Raw genomic sequence first — 17,576 nt, 5'->3', positions numbered from 1 at the left:
GCGCTCTCCCCGCAGCCGCCGCCGCAGCCGCCGCCTGGGCCGCCCCGTGTCCCCGGTGGAGCCGCCGCCGCCGCCGCCGGGAGCTCGATGCGGACGGAGCCCGGGCCGGGCCATGGGGATCCTCAGCATCACGGACCAGGTCAGCCCTCCTGTCCTTGCCCGCTTCCTCCTTCCAGGGTCCGGGGCCGCCGCCACGCGAGCCCGGGGATGTGCGGCCTAGGCTGGGCCCGAGCCCGGGGCTCCCGCGGCTCCCGCCCCGCCCCACGCCGTGCTCCCCTCAACCGAGCCGGTGTCCTTGGGGGCCTGGCGACCGGCCAACATGCCGCGGGAGTCCCCTGCAGCCAGAACCCCAGAGCGGAGCCCCTCCAGCGACGCCCCTCATCAAACCAGGTGTCCCCCCCCGCCCCCCACTCCCGGTTCCGCTCCGGCCCGCTCTCTGAACGCCGGTTCTTCCTGCAGCCGCCCCTGGTCCAGGCCATCTTTAGCCGAGATGTGGAGGAAGTGCGTTCCCTCCTCTCGCAGAAGGAGAACATTAATGTACTGGTGAGTTGGGATCAGGGAGGATGGGGAGTCAGTAATCTGGGCCCTGGTGTTCTGGACCCCTCCCAACCAGTGGGGCGGCTCCGTGGCTCCTTGGCTCGGATGAGGCTGCAGCTCTTTCTACCCAGGGATGGGCGCCTGCTCTACATTTGGAGATGGAGAGCAGGTCAGGCTTGAAGCATAGACCAGTGGAGCTGAGGATGCCCAGAAACGGTGTTCTCTTCCGAACCATCAGTGTCTGCAGCGCCCCCACCCCTCCTGGAAGAAGGAAACTGCCTCACAGCCCCTTGGCCCTGACCCCCTGACTCCCTGACTCCCTGACTCCACCCTCCCTAGGTGCTTGTTTTGACCTAGGACAGACACGTAGAAGGCTGCAGAACCTATGGGAAGAGGTGGGGAAAGGCCTGGAGCTCTAAGAGTTGGGCTAGGGTCCTTTATAGTTCCCCGACCGCCACAGCTGCTGCTCTTTTCTGCCTTCCCAGGACCAAGAGAGGCGGACCCCATTGCATGCTGCTGCCTACGTAGGCGATGTCCCCATCCTCCAGTTGCTACTGATGTCAGGTGAAAGTGGGGAGCTGGAAGGTGTGGCACCTAGGAGGGGACCTGAGGGAAGAGCCTTTTTTTTTTTTTTCCTATATCCAAGAATTTTCTCTGGTACTTGGTCCGGGAGAGGCTTCATCTCTGTCCATATTCCTTAGCCTGATTACTGGCTTCCTTCCTTGCTGTCCACCTCCCACCAAAAGAGGAAATTATATCCCCACAGGTGCTAATGTCAATGCTAAGGACACACTGTGGCTGACCCCTCTTCATCGTGCTGCTGCTTCCCGAAATGAGGTATCGGCCTCCTCTGTCCTTTCACCCTTTCAAAGAGGATGAGTTGGTTAAAGGTGGAAGTTAAGGATTGGAGAGCCTCAGCTGTCTGCGTACAAGCTGGTCTACCCCTAGGTCAGGAGACTAGACCTTGGCCCCTCCCTCCTACCCCTAGAACTGGCTGGTAAGGGGGGGCTGAGTGTTGCCAGCTGATGTGACGTCAGGGGAGAGCTTAACACTGGGCTGGCAGACGGCAGGGGGCCCTGCTGCCAGGCCTGAGTGACTCATCCCTTCCTGGGGGGCCTCCTTGGAGCCTGATCCCCCTCTGGGCACTGAGATTTCTTACCTTGTGATGGAGGGATTGAGGGTAGTGATCTGTTGCGTCCCTGCCCCTCAAGCAGCATGAAAGTTGACAGCCAGAGGTCACACATGCCTCATCAGTTGGGTCCATCAACCTGAGCGGGGGTGGGCGGGGGTTGAGGGAAGGGGGCTAAGGAGACCTCTCTCTTGGTTCGATGGTCAGTTCCCTGGCTCGGACCACCAGGGGGAGGGACTAAGACCATGAGAATGGGGTGGGCTGTGATTAGGAGTAGCCTTTTAGCCTGAGTTTTAGAGAGGAACCAGCATCTGTTTGATTACTGAGGTAATGGTGGAAATGATTTTGGTGCCTATGGAAGGACTGAAGGAGGGTATTCGGGGCATTAAGGTAGCAGGAGTGTGTATTTTTCCTAGTGAAAAGTAGTGAGCGATTGGGATCCTCTATATATATGAATTTGCTTGGTCGTGGCTGCATGTGTGGGTGAAGATTTTCAGGGTCTGGGTTGGGGAGGTGGCTTGAGGAAGAAGAAGGGACCATGCTTTCCTCACCAAGGTAGGGAAGATTTTAAACTCTAAGAAGATCCAGAAGATGGAAAGTAGGCATTGAGCAGCTGTGTATGTTGGAAAAATAAGAGGAGACTCTGTGCTGGGGGGCTGAGGGGATGGGGCCACATGGGCCATGCTGACCTGTTCTTCCCTCCGCTATTTGTTTCACCTCCTGCTTCCCCTCTCTCTTCTGTCTTATCCCCTGCTCCTTAACAGAAGGTGCTGGGACTGCTGCTGGCACATTCAGCAGATGTGAACGCCCGGGACAAGCTGTGGCAGACACCATTGCATGTGGCTGCCGCCAACCGGGCCACGAAGTGTGCTGAGGCCCTGGCACCCCTGTTGAGTAGCCTCAACGTGGCTGACAGGAGTGGGCGCAGTGCCCTGCACCACGCGGTGCATAGTGGGCATCTAGAGGTGAGGACTGCTCCGACCCATACCCAGCCTACTCCTGTTCCTCCCCTCCCCTTCCCTCTCATCCCCACCCAACCCCACTCCGCCCCACCCCACTCACCTTCCTCTGCTTCTGGGCCATCAGGTCTGGAGAGAAGCAACCTGGGTGACTATATAGACAGTTGGGCTCAAGCACCAAATGAATGATTGGGTTAGATTGAAATACTTGACTTGGACTTGAAGTCCAAGGTAAACTCTGAAGTTACGGGGAAAATGTGTGCCTGCATGCCTTCTTCTGAAGCGAGTGTCCGTGTTTTTCAAAATGTTTTAGAAGATTTTTCAAAAGAATTCAAGAACCACCAGATCATATCAGGAGACTCCCTTGAGTTTCCCTCAAACTTCCAGACCTGTATGGGATCTCCTTCTTAGTATCTGCTTCCTCTCTTCCCTCTAGTTCTCCAGATTGTCTGTTTAAGAACAAAGACATTTGGCTGCCTCAGCCTTTTCCGGAGCTGAGGCCTCTGCCCTTAGGGACAGTGAGAGCACGAGCGTGGCTCTGAACAGGTGTTTTTCATGCCCTGATACAGACGGTGAGCCTGCTCCTGAACAAGGGGGCCAGCCTGAATGTCTGCGACAGAAAGGAACGGCAGCCTCTGCACTGGGCGGCTTTTCTAGGTGAGGAAGCGTTCGTGGAAAGAGGAGGAATTTTTTTTTTTTTTAAGATTTTATTTATTTAACAGAGACACAGCGAGAGAGGGAACACAAGCAGGGGGAGTGGGAGAGGGAGAAGTAGGCTTCCTGCTGACCAGGGAGCCCGACGTGGGGCTCAATACCAGGACCCTGGGATCATGACCTGAGCCGAAGGCAGATGCTTAACGACTGAGCCACCCAGGCGTCCCAAGAGGAGGAATTTGACATTTAGGATTTCTGAAGCTGGGATGGGGGTCGCAGCCTTTGGAGAGAGGCACTGGGGGTCTTAGTTCACCCTCCACCCCCTTGAGAGCCGTCTCTTTCTTCCTAGGGCATTTGGAGGTCCTGAAGCTGCTGGTGGCACGGGGAGCGGACCTGGGCTGCAAGGACCGCAAGGGCTATGGGCTGCTCCACACAGCTGCTGCCAGCGGCCAGATCGAAGTGGTGAAGTACCTGCTCCGGATGGGGGCTGAGGTCAGGGTGCCGAGCATGGGGGCTGGCACTAAGGGCAGGGAGGTGCAGGTCAGAGCCCGTGTGCGGAGACGTGAGGGTGCTGGGATTGTGGGAGTGGTTTGGGGAGGTCGGCAGGCTACGGTGGGATGTGACGAATGGCGCTTGCCATAAGGAATAGGCTCAGTTTATTGAGTCAGGATCCTGAGGTGTCTTGGGTGGTTTTTGGAATTCTGGGATTCTCTAGGCTATCTGTGCCGGCGTCCATTTTATTTAAACTGATACCTCCCTGTCTCCTTACCTGCACCCCTGGAAATCCAGATCGACGAGCCCAACGCTTTTGGAAACACAGCTTTGCACATCGCCTGCTACCTGGGCCAGGATGCTGTGGCTATCGAGCTGGTCAATGCGGGAGCCAATGTCAACCAGCCGAATGACAAGGGCTTCACGCCACTGCATGTGGCTGCAGTCTCCACCAATGGCGCTCTCTGCTTGGAGCTGTTGGTCAATAATGGGGCTGATGTCAACTACCAGGTGCCTGAAGGGATGAGGCCGCAGCCTGGCTCTGGGAGTCCTGGGAGAGGAACTTGGCTCTGGGGGTCCTGACCATATCTTCCCCTCTGGATAACTTTGGGGAATCGCCCACTTGCCTCCTGGGTTGTTCAGACCTTGCCAGGGACCCAGGAGAGTGTGGGCTGAGCAGATGTTCACAGGACCAGTCCATCCTCAGAGATGTGTCTTTTTGAAAGGGGAATAGGGCCTTCTCAATGACTTGCATTGAAAAAAAAATTGCTGTATTTTCACAGAGCAAGGAAGGGAAAAGTCCTCTGCACATGGCTGCTATCCATGGTCGTTTCACCCGCTCCCAGATCCTCATCCAGAATGGTACGGACTCGGGAGACTTTGTGCCCTCTTCTCCTTCTCCCCCAGAGAACTCATCCCTAGAAACCGCTTCGTTTCCTTATTCCACCTCCCACACCACCTTCCCGTCAGGGTGGGCACCTATAGCTCTGAGCAAGGCACCTGTGGAAATGGCCCTGGTCTGTATGCCCCGTCCCCTAAGACTTACAAACAACGTAACACATGGGGCAGGCTTAGCCTGGGACGTGGCACGTAACCAGCACTCACGAGGTAGCTGGCTAGTGGGAGCAGTCTGGAGCCGAAGGTCGGCCTGAGTTTGTGCGTATCCCCTCTCAGGCAGCGAGATTGATTGTGCCGACAAATTTGGGAACACGCCACTGCACGTGGCTGCTCGCTACGGACACGAGCTGCTCATCAGCACCCTCATGACCAATGGCGCGGATACCGCCCGGTGAGTCAGGGCCCCTCGGCCCTCCCGCCAAACGTGGAGGCACAAAGAAGCTTGCCCAAAGGAAGCTCGCACCACCTCGCAGTCTCCTGGGCTGGTGGGGGGTGGGGGGCACAGAAAAGAGGTCTACACCTGGTCTCTCCTGGATCTAAGGACTGAGAGTCTCAACTTCTCCCCAGGCGCGGCATTCATGACATGTTCCCTCTGCACTTAGCTGTTCTCTTTGGATTCTCTGACTGTTGCCGTAAGCTTCTTTCCTCAGGTATGTGCTGACTGGGTGGGGGGTTGGCCCTCTCCCCACTCTGCCCGGCGCCCTCAGATGGGATCTGTGGCTGTTCTGGGTCTGCAGGTCAGCTGTACAGCATTGTATCTTCACTCAGCAATGAGCACGTGCTTTCAGCTGGGTTTGACATCAACACGCCTGACAACCTTGGTCGCACCTGTCTTCATGCTGCTGCTTCCGGAGGGTGAGTTCTCTTCTCTCTCTCCCAGGCACTGAGAGGAGATCTGGGCAAGGGTGTGGGCCCTTCTCTGCTGCCCAGATCTCTCCCCAGCTTCACAGCAGAAAGGGCCGTCCAGCGCCGTCCTTCCTCAGCCCCTCCCTGTGCCTGTGGCTGCTCCTTGAGGCTCTCACTCTCTTAGCCCTTGTCCTCTTTCCTTTTAGGAACGTTGAATGTCTTAATTTGCTGTTGAGCAGTGGAGCTGACTTGAGGAGGAGAGACAAATTTGGAAGGTGTGTCGATGTGCAGGAGCAGACGTGGGGAACGCCGGGGAGGAGAGCCGGCGGAGGGCGTGGGAGGGGCTTGGAGACTGAGTGAGGAGGGTGTACAGAGCAGCGTCGGGCTGCTCTCTGCTTGCTGTGCGTCTGTCCTTGGCTCTCGCACCATCCTCCTTCCCCTCCTTTGCCGCAGGACCCCACTGCACTACGCGGCCGCCAATGGCAGCTACCAGTGTGCAGTCACACTGGTGACGGCCGGCGCAGGCGTCAACGAGGCCGACTGTAAAGGCTGCTCTCCCCTGCACTACGCCGCTGCCTCTGACACTTACAGGAGGTGAGAGCCCCGCTTTGGCCTTCTCAGCCCTGCTCACCTCCCTGAGCCTCTCCCGACTTCACTGTCTGTACTCCAGAGCGGAACCCCACTCATCTTCCAGCCACGATGCCGAAGAGGATGAGTCGCTGAAGGAGTCCCGCAGGAAGGAGGCCTTCTTGTGAGTAGCTGAGCACAGCCCCGGGACGCTCTTTCCCAGCAGTGTCAGCTCTGGCCCTGCCGCTCTCCTGCCCCCTCCAAATCCTGCCCCCTCACTTGCGCTGCTCGCAATGCCCGCCTGCAGTGCGTTGGGAGCACTCCGAGCTTAGTCCTGGACAAAGTATTGTGGGTAAAAGCAAAAGCGTGAGACCTAGTTCCTTCCTCAGGGAGCAGATGGTCTTCTTGAGAGAGTCAGAATAGCTAAACATGCCAAATCGTTTATCTATTCTGTAAGAATTAAGTGAGGATTTACTTATTAGGAACTAAGTACTGTGCTAGGTACCAGGGATAAAAGATGAGTTACCCTCGGGGCATCTGGGTGGCTCAGTCAGTTAAGCATCAGACTCTTGATTTCGCTCAGGTCAGGATCTCAGGGTCGTTAGATGCAGCCTGGCGTCAGGCTCTGCACTGGGCTTGGAGGCTGCTTGAGAATCTCTCTCTGCCTCTCCTGCTGCCTTCCCACCTCCCTCTCTCTAAAAAAAAAAACAAAAACAAAAAACCCCTCAAATTTCTGCCCTTTGAAAACTGATAATCTGTTGGGAATGAAGGGACACTTATGCATTCTAATGTAAGATGTTAGCGATAGGGAGAATGGTGCAGAGTACGTGGGAACTCTAGACTGTTTTCACAGTCTTTCTATAAATCTACAAGTGTTCTGAAATGAAAGGGTTGTTTTTTTTTTTAAGAAGGATACTTAAAATCCAAGAACCTCAACTGTGTGACCTTTGACAACTTAACCTCTCTGTGCCTCGATTTCCTTAACCATGGTAGGAATAAGCTAGTCCCATAGGGTCATGATGTGGACTGAGTGATTTCGTACACACGAAGTGCTCAAAACAGTGCTTGACACGTAGTAAGTGCTAACTATTGTTACTACAGCTAGTACTTCTAAGCTGACCCGACTGAGAAGGGTGCCAAGGGAGTACAGAGCACCTCACTGGGAGGGTTGGGGAAGGCCTCACAGAGGAGAGGAGGCTGAGAGCGAGTTTGGGATGAGCAGGACTTCTTCGGATGGGTTGGAAGGGAAGGGCAGTCGAGACAGGGCTCGGCTTGTCTAGAAGTGGGCGGGAAGTGTTGATCAGCATACTGATAGCTGGTAATTGTATTCTGGGTTCTCTAGGAGAGCGTTCCAAGGATCAAGGAAGGCATTGAAGCCAGAGTAGTGCAGGGCTGATGTGAAGGAGGTGGCGGGTCTGGAGCTGGGGTTGAATGGGCCGGAGTTAGCCTATGTAGAGCATAGGATGGGTGTTGGCCAGCTAGGCCTGGAGGGGCTCCCTTGCCCCTCTCCTCTGCTCTTTCCACAACCGGGTCCTCCCCAGCTGGGCCTGTCCCTGCCTCACAGTCTGCCCGTGTTCCCCAGCTGTCTGGAGTTCTTACTGGATAACGGTGCAGATCCCTCCCTGCGGGACAGGCAGGGCTACACAGCTGTGCACTATGCAGCCGCCTACGGCAACAGACAGAACCTCGAACTGGTACGTGTGGGGTCTGGCCTGAAGCAGAGGGAGCAGGAGCAGGGCGCACAGCCACCTTTGTGTTTGTGGATTCTGAAGCCAAGGGGTGGTTGACTCAGATGTGGTCTCTAGCTCTGGGGGCTTAGGGGATTACTGGGTGTGGGGGGGTGGATAACATTTTAGGAGTTTGAGAACCTCAGTCCCTACTTTCCTGTCCATTGCAGCTCTTAGAAATGTCCTTTAACTGCCTGGAGGATGTGGAGAGCACCATTCCAGTCAGCCCTTTGCACTTAGCTGTGAGTCCCTAGTCCTTTCCCCCTCACAGGCGTGAGCACTTGGGAATCTGTCCTGGCTTCTGCCTTCCTGTGGGCATGTGGCAAGGAGGCTGTGGTCTGGGGAGGGTGGGCGTGGTCCAGGTTGAGAGCCCAAGGGGCCCGAGAAGCTCGTGGGGAGGACTGCTACCTGGAGTTTCCCCATGGGGCCCAAGAGCAGAGTGGGGGCGGTGTCCCGAGCTGTACCCAGCAGTTGCCTACCCCGCCCCCCCAGGCCTACAACGGTCACTGTGAAGCCCTGAAGACACTGGCTGAGACGCTGGTGAATCTGGATGTAAGGGACCACAAGGGCCGGACCGCGCTCTTCCTGGCCACCGAGCGAGGCTCTACTGAGTGTGTGGAGGTGCTTACGGCCCATGGCGCCTCTGCACTCATCAAGGAGCGCAAACGCAAGTGGACACCCCTGCACGCTGCTGGTTAGCACGCCCTCCAGGCTCTTCCCTCCCCTTGCCGCACCGGGCCTCGGAGACTGGTCCCCCTGTGAGCCCTCCTGAATGGGGTTAGGGCTGGGAGTGGAGCAGGGCAAGGAGAGTGGAAACTTCAAGTCCTGATTCATGGCTTCCTATCTCCCAAGACTTTGGCCTGCCCCCCAGGTCTTCCCGTAATCTCCACCCTTGAGTCCTTTATGCTTGGCCGGGCTGCCTCCTTGCCCTTGACCGTGCCCTGACACAGACCCTTTCTCCTAGCTGCCTCTGGCCACACTGATTCCCTGCACTTGCTGATCGACAGTGGGGAACGAGCTGACATCACAGATGTCATGGATGCCTATGGACAGTGAGTGTGGGCCAGGGGCAGGATGCAGCTTTTCCTATCCCTGCAGGCCCTCACCTTTCTCCTGCCCCCCTCTGTAGAACCCCACTGATGCTGGCCATCATGAATGGCCACGTGGATTGTGTCCATCTGCTGCTAGAGAAAGGATCCACGGCTGATGCTGCTGACCTCCGGGGCCGCACCGCCCTCCACCGTGGGGTGAGTGACCTCCTGGGTGGGGCTGCTCACAGACAGGGCTGGACATGGGAGCACAGGACCCATCAGCAGTAGGACAGCAGATTGTCTAACAGGTGGGCAGGTATTTTGTGCCCAGGGTCTTGCTGGGCCTTACTGTGTTTGCTCCAGGATGAGTATCTGACGTCCGGAGCGGATCTCCCTGATTCCCTTGCTCTGTAATCTCATACAGCCGCATGCTCACTGCCCACACTCTGCTCCAGGATACCCAGACTCTGGTCCTGGCCCACTGGCTAATGATGCCACTATCTCAGGCCTTCTCCACGATCAGCTGGCCTAAAGCTGTCTCCTCCTCATCCCAGGGGATGCTTCGATCCCTAAGTCCTCATACTCTGCCATTTGTCCCTTACTCCAGAGTGCCAGAATTAACTCTTGCCATCCTGGTTGTCTGTTGGCATAGAGAGGAGGGAGGAAGGAGATGCTGAGTCCTAACATTTAGAGTCGTCGTCGTAAAGACAAGGCTTGTTGCCCTGGAAGTGGCTCTTATTCCGGGGCGAGCTCTGGTGACTGGCTTTCAGACAGGGAGGGGCCCGTCACCCTCCCTCACACCATCACGTCGCCCACAGGCAGTGACTGGCTGTGAGGACTGCCTGGCTGCCCTGCTGGACCACGACGCATTTGTGCTGTGCCGAGACTTCAAGGGCCGCACCCCCATTCACCTGGCCTCCGCCTGTGGCCACACCGCGGTGCTGCGGACCCTGCTGCAGGCTGCCCTCTCCACAGACCCCCTGGATGCCGGCGTGGATTACAGCGGATACTCGCCCATGCACTGGGCCTCCTACACTGGTGCGGGCCCGGGGCCGCGGCGGGCACGGGAGCGGGGGAGCGGCGTGGGGCAGGGCAGACCGGGACAGAGACCGAGGCCCCGTGGGACCCGGGGTAAGCCGGATCTGGCCATGGGGCGTCCGGAGATGGCACTGGGCAGAGGTGGCCATCATCCCTCTCCACCCCGCCGCTCTTGCTTTCTCCTGCTCAGGACATGAAGACTGTCTGGAGTTGCTACTTGAACATAGCCCGTTTTCATACCTGGAGGGAAACCCCTTCACTCCTTTGCACTGTGCAGTGTAAGTCCCTTCCTGCGCCTTAGCCCTGCTCGAGGGTCTGTGACCGGGGCTTAGGACAGGCATTCTATTTCCCTCATCCCTCCTGCTGACCCTTCCTCTTCCCCCAGAATTAATAACCAGGACAGCACCACAGAGATGCTGCTGGGAGCTCTGGGTGCCAAGATTGTGAACAGCCGAGATGCCAAAGGACGGTGAGTAGCGGAAGTCTTCGGGAGAAGCCTCGATCGCCTCTGGCCTCTTTCTGCTCAGGCGAACGAGCCTTCCCTTTTCCCTGCCCTGACCGCCCCGCCCCCCGCAGGACCCCTCTTCACGCCGCTGCCTTCGCGGACAATATATCTGGGCTCCGGATGCTGCTGCAGCATCAAGCCGAGGTGAACGCCACTGACCACACTGGCCGCACCGCGCTCATGACGGCGGCCGAGAACGGCCAGACCGCTGCTGTGGGTGTGTAGGGGCCGTGTGTGGAAGGGAGGAGCTCCCCTGGGGCTTCTGCAGGATGGGGCGGCCCTGTCTGTGGCGGGGCTCAGGAAGCAGGAGGCATGCCTTTGGGTATTTCAGCCTCTGCAGATGGCATGCGAAGTGGACGCAACCGGGAGGGCCAGGAGCCGCGAGGGCTGCCGCTCGGGGGAAGGCGTCAGTCCTCTGCCCCCTTTCTCTTGCAGAGTTTCTGCTGTATCGGGGGAAGGCAGACCTTACTGTGCTGGATGAGAACAAGAACACTGCCCTCCACTTGGCTTGTAGCAAGGTACGGCCCGGATCGGTGGTGGCAAGGGCCGCATCCGGGGCAGGGCTTGATGAGGGGGGTGGGTCGGCGCGGCTGGAGAGCGGCCTGGAGCGGCCATCAGGGTTGTCCAGCCTGTATAGCTCCTTGTCCTCCCGCCAGTCTGCCCGGCTCCCGCTCTGCAGCCTGTCTGCTTCCCCTCCACCTCTGTCCCTTTCCCCCAGGGCCATGAGAAGTGTGCCCTCATGATCCTGGCAGAAACCCAAGACCTTGGCCTTATCAATGCTACCAACAGTGCGCTGCAGATGTGAGTGCCTGGGGACGGGGGCTCCTGGCCGGGGGAGGCAGGCGGGTGAAGAAGGAGCCCCCCTCCTTCCAGGGGTTCTCTGGAACTCGCAGGATTTGTTCAGCACTCGTGCCGTTCCGGCTGGCTGTGGAAGGGCAGCGTGGTACCCCGTGGACTTCTTGCTCCTGTTTCCTTTCTTTCAAGGCCACTCCACATTGCTGCCCGGAACGGTCTAGCTTCTGTGGTGCAGGCCCTGCTGAGTCGTGGGGCCACAGTGCTGGCTGTGGATGAAGAAGGTGGGTGGGGTCCAGAGCCCCCCACCTCTCCCAGGTTTGGGGTCAGGGACAGTCTTCAGGAGGTGACTTCTTAACCTTGCTACAAACTGGGGCTTTTTTTCCCAGGGGAACTCTTCAGAGCAGGGACCCAATACCATACGCTAGAGTTTGTGAGGGCAGTCTGACAGAACTGGTGGAGGCAGCAGGGCCCTTGGGAAGACTTCCGACACACCTCAGCCGCCCAGCCTTGTGTCCCCTGTCCTCCGCCCTTTACCCACACTGTGACAATCTGCCCGTCAGACTACCCCCCCCCCGGCCCTTGTCAGCCTTGAATTCCGGTGGTACTAGCTGCTTGCCTGCCTCGGCTCCCCTCCGCAGATTAGAGCTCGGGGCCCGGGGAGGCGGGTGGGGCCCCGGGGATGCAGGACCCCGTGCCTCAGTGCCCCCTCTGTCTTGCAGGTCACACCCCAGCGCTGGCCTGCGCCCCCAACAAAGATGTGGCCGACTGCCTGGCCTTGATCCTCTCCACCATGAAGCCTTTCCCACCCAAGGACGCCGTCAGTCCCTTCAGCTTCAGCCTGCTCAAGAACTGCGGCATCGCAGCAGCCAAGACGGTGGGTGGCTGCGGCGCCCTGCCCCACGGGGCCTCCTGCCCCTACAGCCAGGAGCGGCATGGCGCCATCGGGTTAGACGGCTGCTACTCGGAGTAGCCCCCCTTCAGTGTCCCTCCCCCTGCCGGTGGCTTGATATCTTATTCTATTTATTTAGAGAAAGTCTATACATTTAGGGCACTTTAAAGGAGAACACGACTGGGTGGGGGGGGACAGAGGGGGGGGAAGCACTGGGGAGCAGCTGCTCACCCCTTTGCCACACCATCCTGGCCTGGCAGGGATCTGGGACCGACAGGGAGCACCCCAGGCCCTTGGCACCCCCAGGGCAACCCCTTCTGCCAAGTGTCCCCAAATGATTGCTAAATGCCTGGCTACCCTCTCTTTTACCCCATCTCTCAGTTCCCCCTTTCTGCTGCCAGCTCCCCCCACCTTTCCCTCTGTCTCTCCTCTCTGTGTCCCCCTCCCCCTGCCCCTACTGCCAGGCAGATCCCTCCTCTTCTTCCATACCCATCACTGCCTCCCTGCTCGGCTGGCCCCTCCATCCCCGCAGCAGTGAGAAGCCTTAATTTCTGGTACTGTGTGAGCACTCTGGGGGTGTCCCCCTCCCCCTTCAGGGGCAGCTAGTGGATGAAGGGGGAGGGTATTTAGCACTGGGGCCTGGAGCTTTTCCCCCACTTCTGTACCCCATCACCCCTAAAGTTCAAATGCAAAACACTTGAAGCAGCAACTACTGTACCTGGGCCCCAATCCTGCACTCTCCCCGGCTCCTCATATGCAAATCAAGGGCTGGTTCTGCCCCCACAGCCTGCTCCTCCCTGACTCCCTTCCACTCCTGGCCTGGCCCCTAACCACGCACTTTAACCTTGCTTCTTTCTTTTAACTTCTTTTGGGAGGGCAGAGCCTGTGGCCATTCCCTCCCTGGCTCCCCTCTCCCTTAACTTTGAGGCTTGTCATGAATTTTTAAGTAAGCATTTTATCCTTTAGGGGAAGAAACAAATTAATTTCCTGCCCATTTCAACACCACAGCCCTAGTATGTCCTGTGTGTTTCAGGCATGTGTTTGCATGCGTGGGGAGGGAAGGACCATGTTCTTCCTCCTGTGCCCCCCAAACCCTTAGTCCCTCTGTGCCCCCACCTTCCGTTATGTCCAAGAGTACCCACCGCCCCCAGTCACTCCTGATCTGAAGCCAAAGATGGTGGGAGGGGCAGGGCAGACTAGGGACCGCGGCTACTCGGGACCCCAGCTTCCCCTCCGGTGTGAGGCTGAAGCTCTGATCTAGGGAGCGACGAACACACGCTGAGGCTCAGTCCCTGCCCTCCCGGCCACAGGGAGAAATGGGATTGAGCTAGGGGCTGCACTGAGAAGATTCCTAAAAGTCGCACCCCAAAAGCCAAACTGGGCCGGAGTGAGGAGGGGGCAGTTTTCTCTCTAAATGTAGCATTGAATTTGGCCCTGGTCCCTTCCAACGCCCTGTCCATCCATCTCCCAGCTAAGCCTCCTGGACAGTTGGACCCACTCCCATAGCCCAGTGTTCCCTTCCTCACACTCAATACCTCAGCCAGGGGCCAAGACACAGAACTTGAATAGAGGTCATGCCCCCTCCACCCCCACAGTGCATCCTTGCCCAGTTTGGCTGCCATCAGTATTGTCCCCTGAGAACTGGACAGGCTTCGTTTACACAGTACAGGGTCTCCCCTGGGGGATCCCTCAGTCTCCTTCCCCCATCCACGCTTGCTTTTTTCACGACCTCACCCACTTTTCAGTTGTGTCCCCTGAAAGTCTTGCCGCCCTCGCCAAGGGGGGGGCTGAGGGGAAAGGGGGGCATCCCAGGGACCCCTCCCTCCCTAACAGATACCCTTAACCATACCTCATGCTGGTTCCCTGAAGCCTGGGGTGTTTGTCCAAGTCCTTATTCTTTTTGTCATGGTCTCTTTTTATCCCCTCTTTTTGTGTCTTGCTTCCCCCAACCCTCAGTTCCTAAACCATTTCAAAGCATCCAAATGACCATTATTGGTGAGAAGGATTGTGCAGCTTTTAGTTTTTAGTTTTGTTTTCAAAGCCAAAGGGCCTTGCAACGCCCCTCTTGCCCATCTCCCTTCACACCCTGTCCTCCCCTATACGACAATCAATGTGACCTCTCTTAAGGGCTGCAGCCCCCCACCCCCAACCCTGCTGGTTCTGCAAAGCTTGCCCCTAACTTCAACTCTCTCTCCTGAAATCTTCCCATTCCACCCCCTCCCTCCCATTTTGGTGCTGGGAATNGGGGGGGGGGGGGGAGGGGGGCAGGGGGAGCAGAGAGATGGGTCCTCCAGAGAAGACTCTCGGGGTATCAGTCATGTTCTCCTTTATCAATGTTTGGCGATGACAGGAAGAAACTGAGTATTTGTCAGGAGCCCCATTGTCTTGCTAGATGAGATTTCTGGAGGCTGCCTGTTCCCCTGCTGCCCCTTCAGCACACCGTCAGCAGTGCTGGGGCAGGTCGTGGGGAGTCCTCTGCCCCTCGTCGTGTGGCTGTGAGGAGGCGTGGAGGACAAGCAGCCTCCTCTCCTTATGCCAAAGGAAATCCCACACCCCACCCCGGGCTCCCCAGCCCCTAGTGTTTTTTGAAGTGTTTTGACCATTCTCATGGCCACTGCATATTTATTTTAATGTTAAGATTTTTTTTTTAAACCTCTTTGACTTAAACGGGTGTGGAGAAGTAAAACAGGCAGAATGCCCCCCAATCTTAAGGGGGTAGGGTGGGGAGGAAACACCTCCTTCCCTTCGCCCTCCCTCTTCCCTCCCCCTCTCCCCACCGCAGCTCTAAAGCACTTGCTTCAAGTAATAAGCACTTTTGAGAAAAGGCCTATTTTTAAGTGAGGACCCTGGGAGCAGCCCCAGGTCCCAGCAAAGGAGACAGAGCGAGGGCTACATAGGAGACAGGGAAACAGGCTTGTGAATCAGAGGGCGAGTTGAAAAGAGCCAGTTTTTAGTTTCTGATTTTGGGGGAGATGTTTCTTATTGGGCGGTGGCTTTGGTAGGGTTGTGTACTATCGTTCAGAAAAACAAATGGCACAAACTGTGGGTCCCAGGATGGGCCAACAGACCCGGGTCACTGCCACTGTCCAACCGAGACTGACGGGCCACCTCCCCCACTGTGGTCCCCTGAGCCATAGGACTGCTGAAAACCACTGAATGTACAGCCCAGGTTGGGGTGGGGAGCAGCCCCTGGGGGAGGGGGCTTCTCCTTCTGTTTGGTGCTGTGGGGGGTGGGAGAGAGGAGACTGAGGGACTGCCACCCCACTTAGACATGTGTTCCTTGGGGTGGAGGGGCTGAGGAGGGCCGCCTCCTTCTCCAACCCCAGCATGGCCCCTCTTCCTTCCTCATCCCTATCCGTTTGACTGTAAGTCCAGCTCACCTTTGCCTTCAATATGTAACCAAAGGAAAACTCAATACTGTTTCCACCGCTGTCTGCCCACCCGAGCACCTTCTTACTCCCCGGACCTAGAAGGGGAGGAAAGGCTAGGGGTGGGGTGGGGGGTGTGGGGCCAGAGCGAACGGTTCTGCAGCTGTACCCCCGGAACCTCCTCTGGGGTCTTGGAAGGGACCCCGAGAGGTGAGGGTGGGGCCTGGCTGGAGGGGCTGGGAGCAGGCCCACTCTGTATCTTGTGCACAGGAGTGTTTCTTCGTCTGAATGACTCCGTGACTGCGCTCCAGCAGGGAGGCCCCTTCCTCCTTCCCTCTCCGCCATTTCTCCCCGTCTCCCCACACCCCGTGTTCATCCCCACCTCCCCTTCCCACCGCAAAGGAAAATAGCCTTACAGACCCTAGCCCAGAAGCCCTCCTCCTGGGGCAAACCAGTATGGGGCCCCATCCCGCCTAGTTTGAACCCTACCTTTTAAGAAGGAGGGATAAGGAGCAAAGCAGCCCCTTCCCCTCTAATTGTGGTGGCTCCAGCCCTCCGCGGCCTTGACCCAGGTTGGCAAGGGCGGAGGCAAGGAATCTTTGAGGACCAAGCCCAGTGGTCTGGGAAGAGGGAGGTAGAGAGGGAAGGGCCTGACTTGGGGACCCCCTCCTCCCAACCCAACCCTAGAGAAGCGACCAAATCCCAGAGATGGGAGGAAGCTGGGGTGGGGAGGGTCTGTTCTATGAATTACTTGAAGGTACTGACTCCGAGGCTGCTGTTGCCCACTTAGGTGTGAGAGGGACACTGTCACTGCATTTGGGAGGGCAGAGGGTGGCGGGTGACGAGAGCATCCGCCCTTGGCCCTCGCTCGCTCCTGCTAGGCCCTTTCCCTGGGGGAGCCTGGCTTTGCCCCCCAGGGAAGTTGGGGAGAGCCTTCCCCTCCCATCTCCATCCCTCACTCTGGGCACCCTCTCCAATTGCACTAAAGTAGCTGTTGTGCCAGTCTTACCCCCACACCAGGGTGGGGTCTCTGCTTCCAGTCCTTTCTCCCCCGACTGCCTCCGCTCCTGTCCCGGACAATCTCCTTGTTCCTCTGTATTCCTGGATAGCTCAGCTTTGTATGTGTGTGTTTGAGGGGTGGGGGTGGGTTCTGGCTGGAGTGGGTTTGGTAGGGGTTTGGGAGGGGCTAGGGGCAAGATGGAGGACAAAGTCTCCTACCCCCTTCCTCAACTCCAAGCCACAGAAGCCTGGGAGGGAGGGTGCCTACTCTCGCTGCCACGTGTCTTGCAGATGTGCCAAAATGGGGGGGGGGTGCCTGGCAGAGCAGCCCCCAGGGTGGCTCTCTCAAAGCAATACAGTTCCTCCTGCCTGGGGGACGGCAAGACAGGGGAGAGGGTTGGGTTGGGGACCTGGGGGTTCCCTGTGTACAGCTGTGTATATTCAGGGGTGTTCTCTGTCTGGTACCCGCTGTGGGCGTCTCCGTGTGTGTGAACCTCCCCTTCCCTGTGCCCTGCATGACCTGTGATGCTGCAGACACCACCATCCTGTGTGCAGGGGTGTGTTGGGGGCACCGGGGGGCATGTTTCATGTCCAGTTGCCCCCTCCACCCTGTGACCCATGTACTCGGTTGTAGGAAGTAAAGAGAACTGAGCACAATTCACTGGATTCTAGTTGAATCTTTCTCTAAGCAATTCTCCCGTTCCCGCCCTTCTCCCTGCCTCGGACCCACCTGTGGTGCTAGCGTTGGGGTCGGGGGTGTTTAATGCTGGTGGGCAGCAATAAAGGGCACACCTGCCCAGATGCCTGTATCCCCAGGGTGCTGAGGGCAGCAGGAAAAAGTGGGGACCTTGCGGTGCATTTGCCCCACCCCTCCCCCTCCTCCCTGGGCTAAAGCACAATGCTCTCCCTGCAGATGGATGCACCCTGCACCCTCCAGGCCCCTGCTCATGCCCTCCCCCACCTGCTTTGAGCCCTCCTCCCGCCACACCCTGGTTTTCTATGCTGTTTTGGTGCAAGTACAACTGTCGTAGTCATGGCTTTGGGATGGGTTCTGTTTATTAAAATCCTATTGCTCCTACTGGCCCTGTGTCCCGCCTCCATTCCTGTGGTTGGGGGGAAGGAAGGGCACCCTGGACGCCTTTC

At 57.8% G+C, this 17,576-nt stretch overlaps 1 protein-coding gene across 1 annotated transcript; it reads left to right on the top strand.

Moving 5' to 3' along the window:
- The first annotated feature begins 6 nt into the window (after positions 1 to 6).
- Positions 7 to 17,511, top strand: ANKRD52 (ankyrin repeat domain 52). The gene is made up of 28 exons (XM_034643716.1): positions 7 to 139; positions 460 to 543; positions 1,023 to 1,101; positions 1,304 to 1,374; positions 2,431 to 2,631; positions 3,195 to 3,282; positions 3,629 to 3,771; positions 4,069 to 4,281; positions 4,554 to 4,632; positions 4,945 to 5,059; positions 5,236 to 5,318; positions 5,406 to 5,523; positions 5,721 to 5,789; positions 5,968 to 6,108; positions 6,185 to 6,265; positions 7,664 to 7,775; positions 7,979 to 8,050; positions 8,301 to 8,502; positions 8,773 to 8,860; positions 8,938 to 9,055; positions 9,658 to 9,877; positions 10,068 to 10,155; positions 10,263 to 10,346; positions 10,454 to 10,599; positions 10,818 to 10,900; positions 11,101 to 11,183; positions 11,367 to 11,458; positions 11,897 to 17,511. The coding sequence occupies exons 1-28, from the start codon at positions 113 to 115 to the stop codon at positions 12,145 to 12,147; spliced, it is 3,231 nt and encodes a 1,076-aa protein (XP_034499607.1). The 5' UTR covers positions 7 to 112; the 3' UTR covers positions 12,148 to 17,511.
- Positions 17,512 to 17,576: the final 65 nt, after the last annotated feature.

This window comes from Ailuropoda melanoleuca, chromosome 15 (assembly GCF_002007445.2).
Source record: "Ailuropoda melanoleuca isolate Jingjing chromosome 15, ASM200744v2, whole genome shotgun sequence".
Classification (NCBI taxonomy): domain Eukaryota; kingdom Metazoa; phylum Chordata; class Mammalia; order Carnivora; family Ursidae; genus Ailuropoda; species Ailuropoda melanoleuca.
Note: the sequence above shows the minus strand (reverse complement) of the source record. Positions and strands in the feature narration are given on the sequence as shown.

What these genes read in the sequence shown, in the direction of transcription:
- ANKRD52 (XM_034643716.1), top strand. Translation starts at nt 113, where the DNA reads ATGGGGATCCTCAGCATCACGGACCAG. An exon ending in ACAGACAGAACCTCGAACTG is followed by an intron (nt 7,776 to 7,978) that starts GTACGTGTGGGG and finishes TGTCCATTGCAG; the next exon opens with CTCTTAGAAATGTCCTTTAA. An exon ending in GCACCGCCCTCCACCGTGGG is followed by an intron (nt 9,056 to 9,657) that starts GTGAGTGACCTC and finishes CGTCGCCCACAG; the next exon opens with GCAGTGACTGGCTGTGAGGA.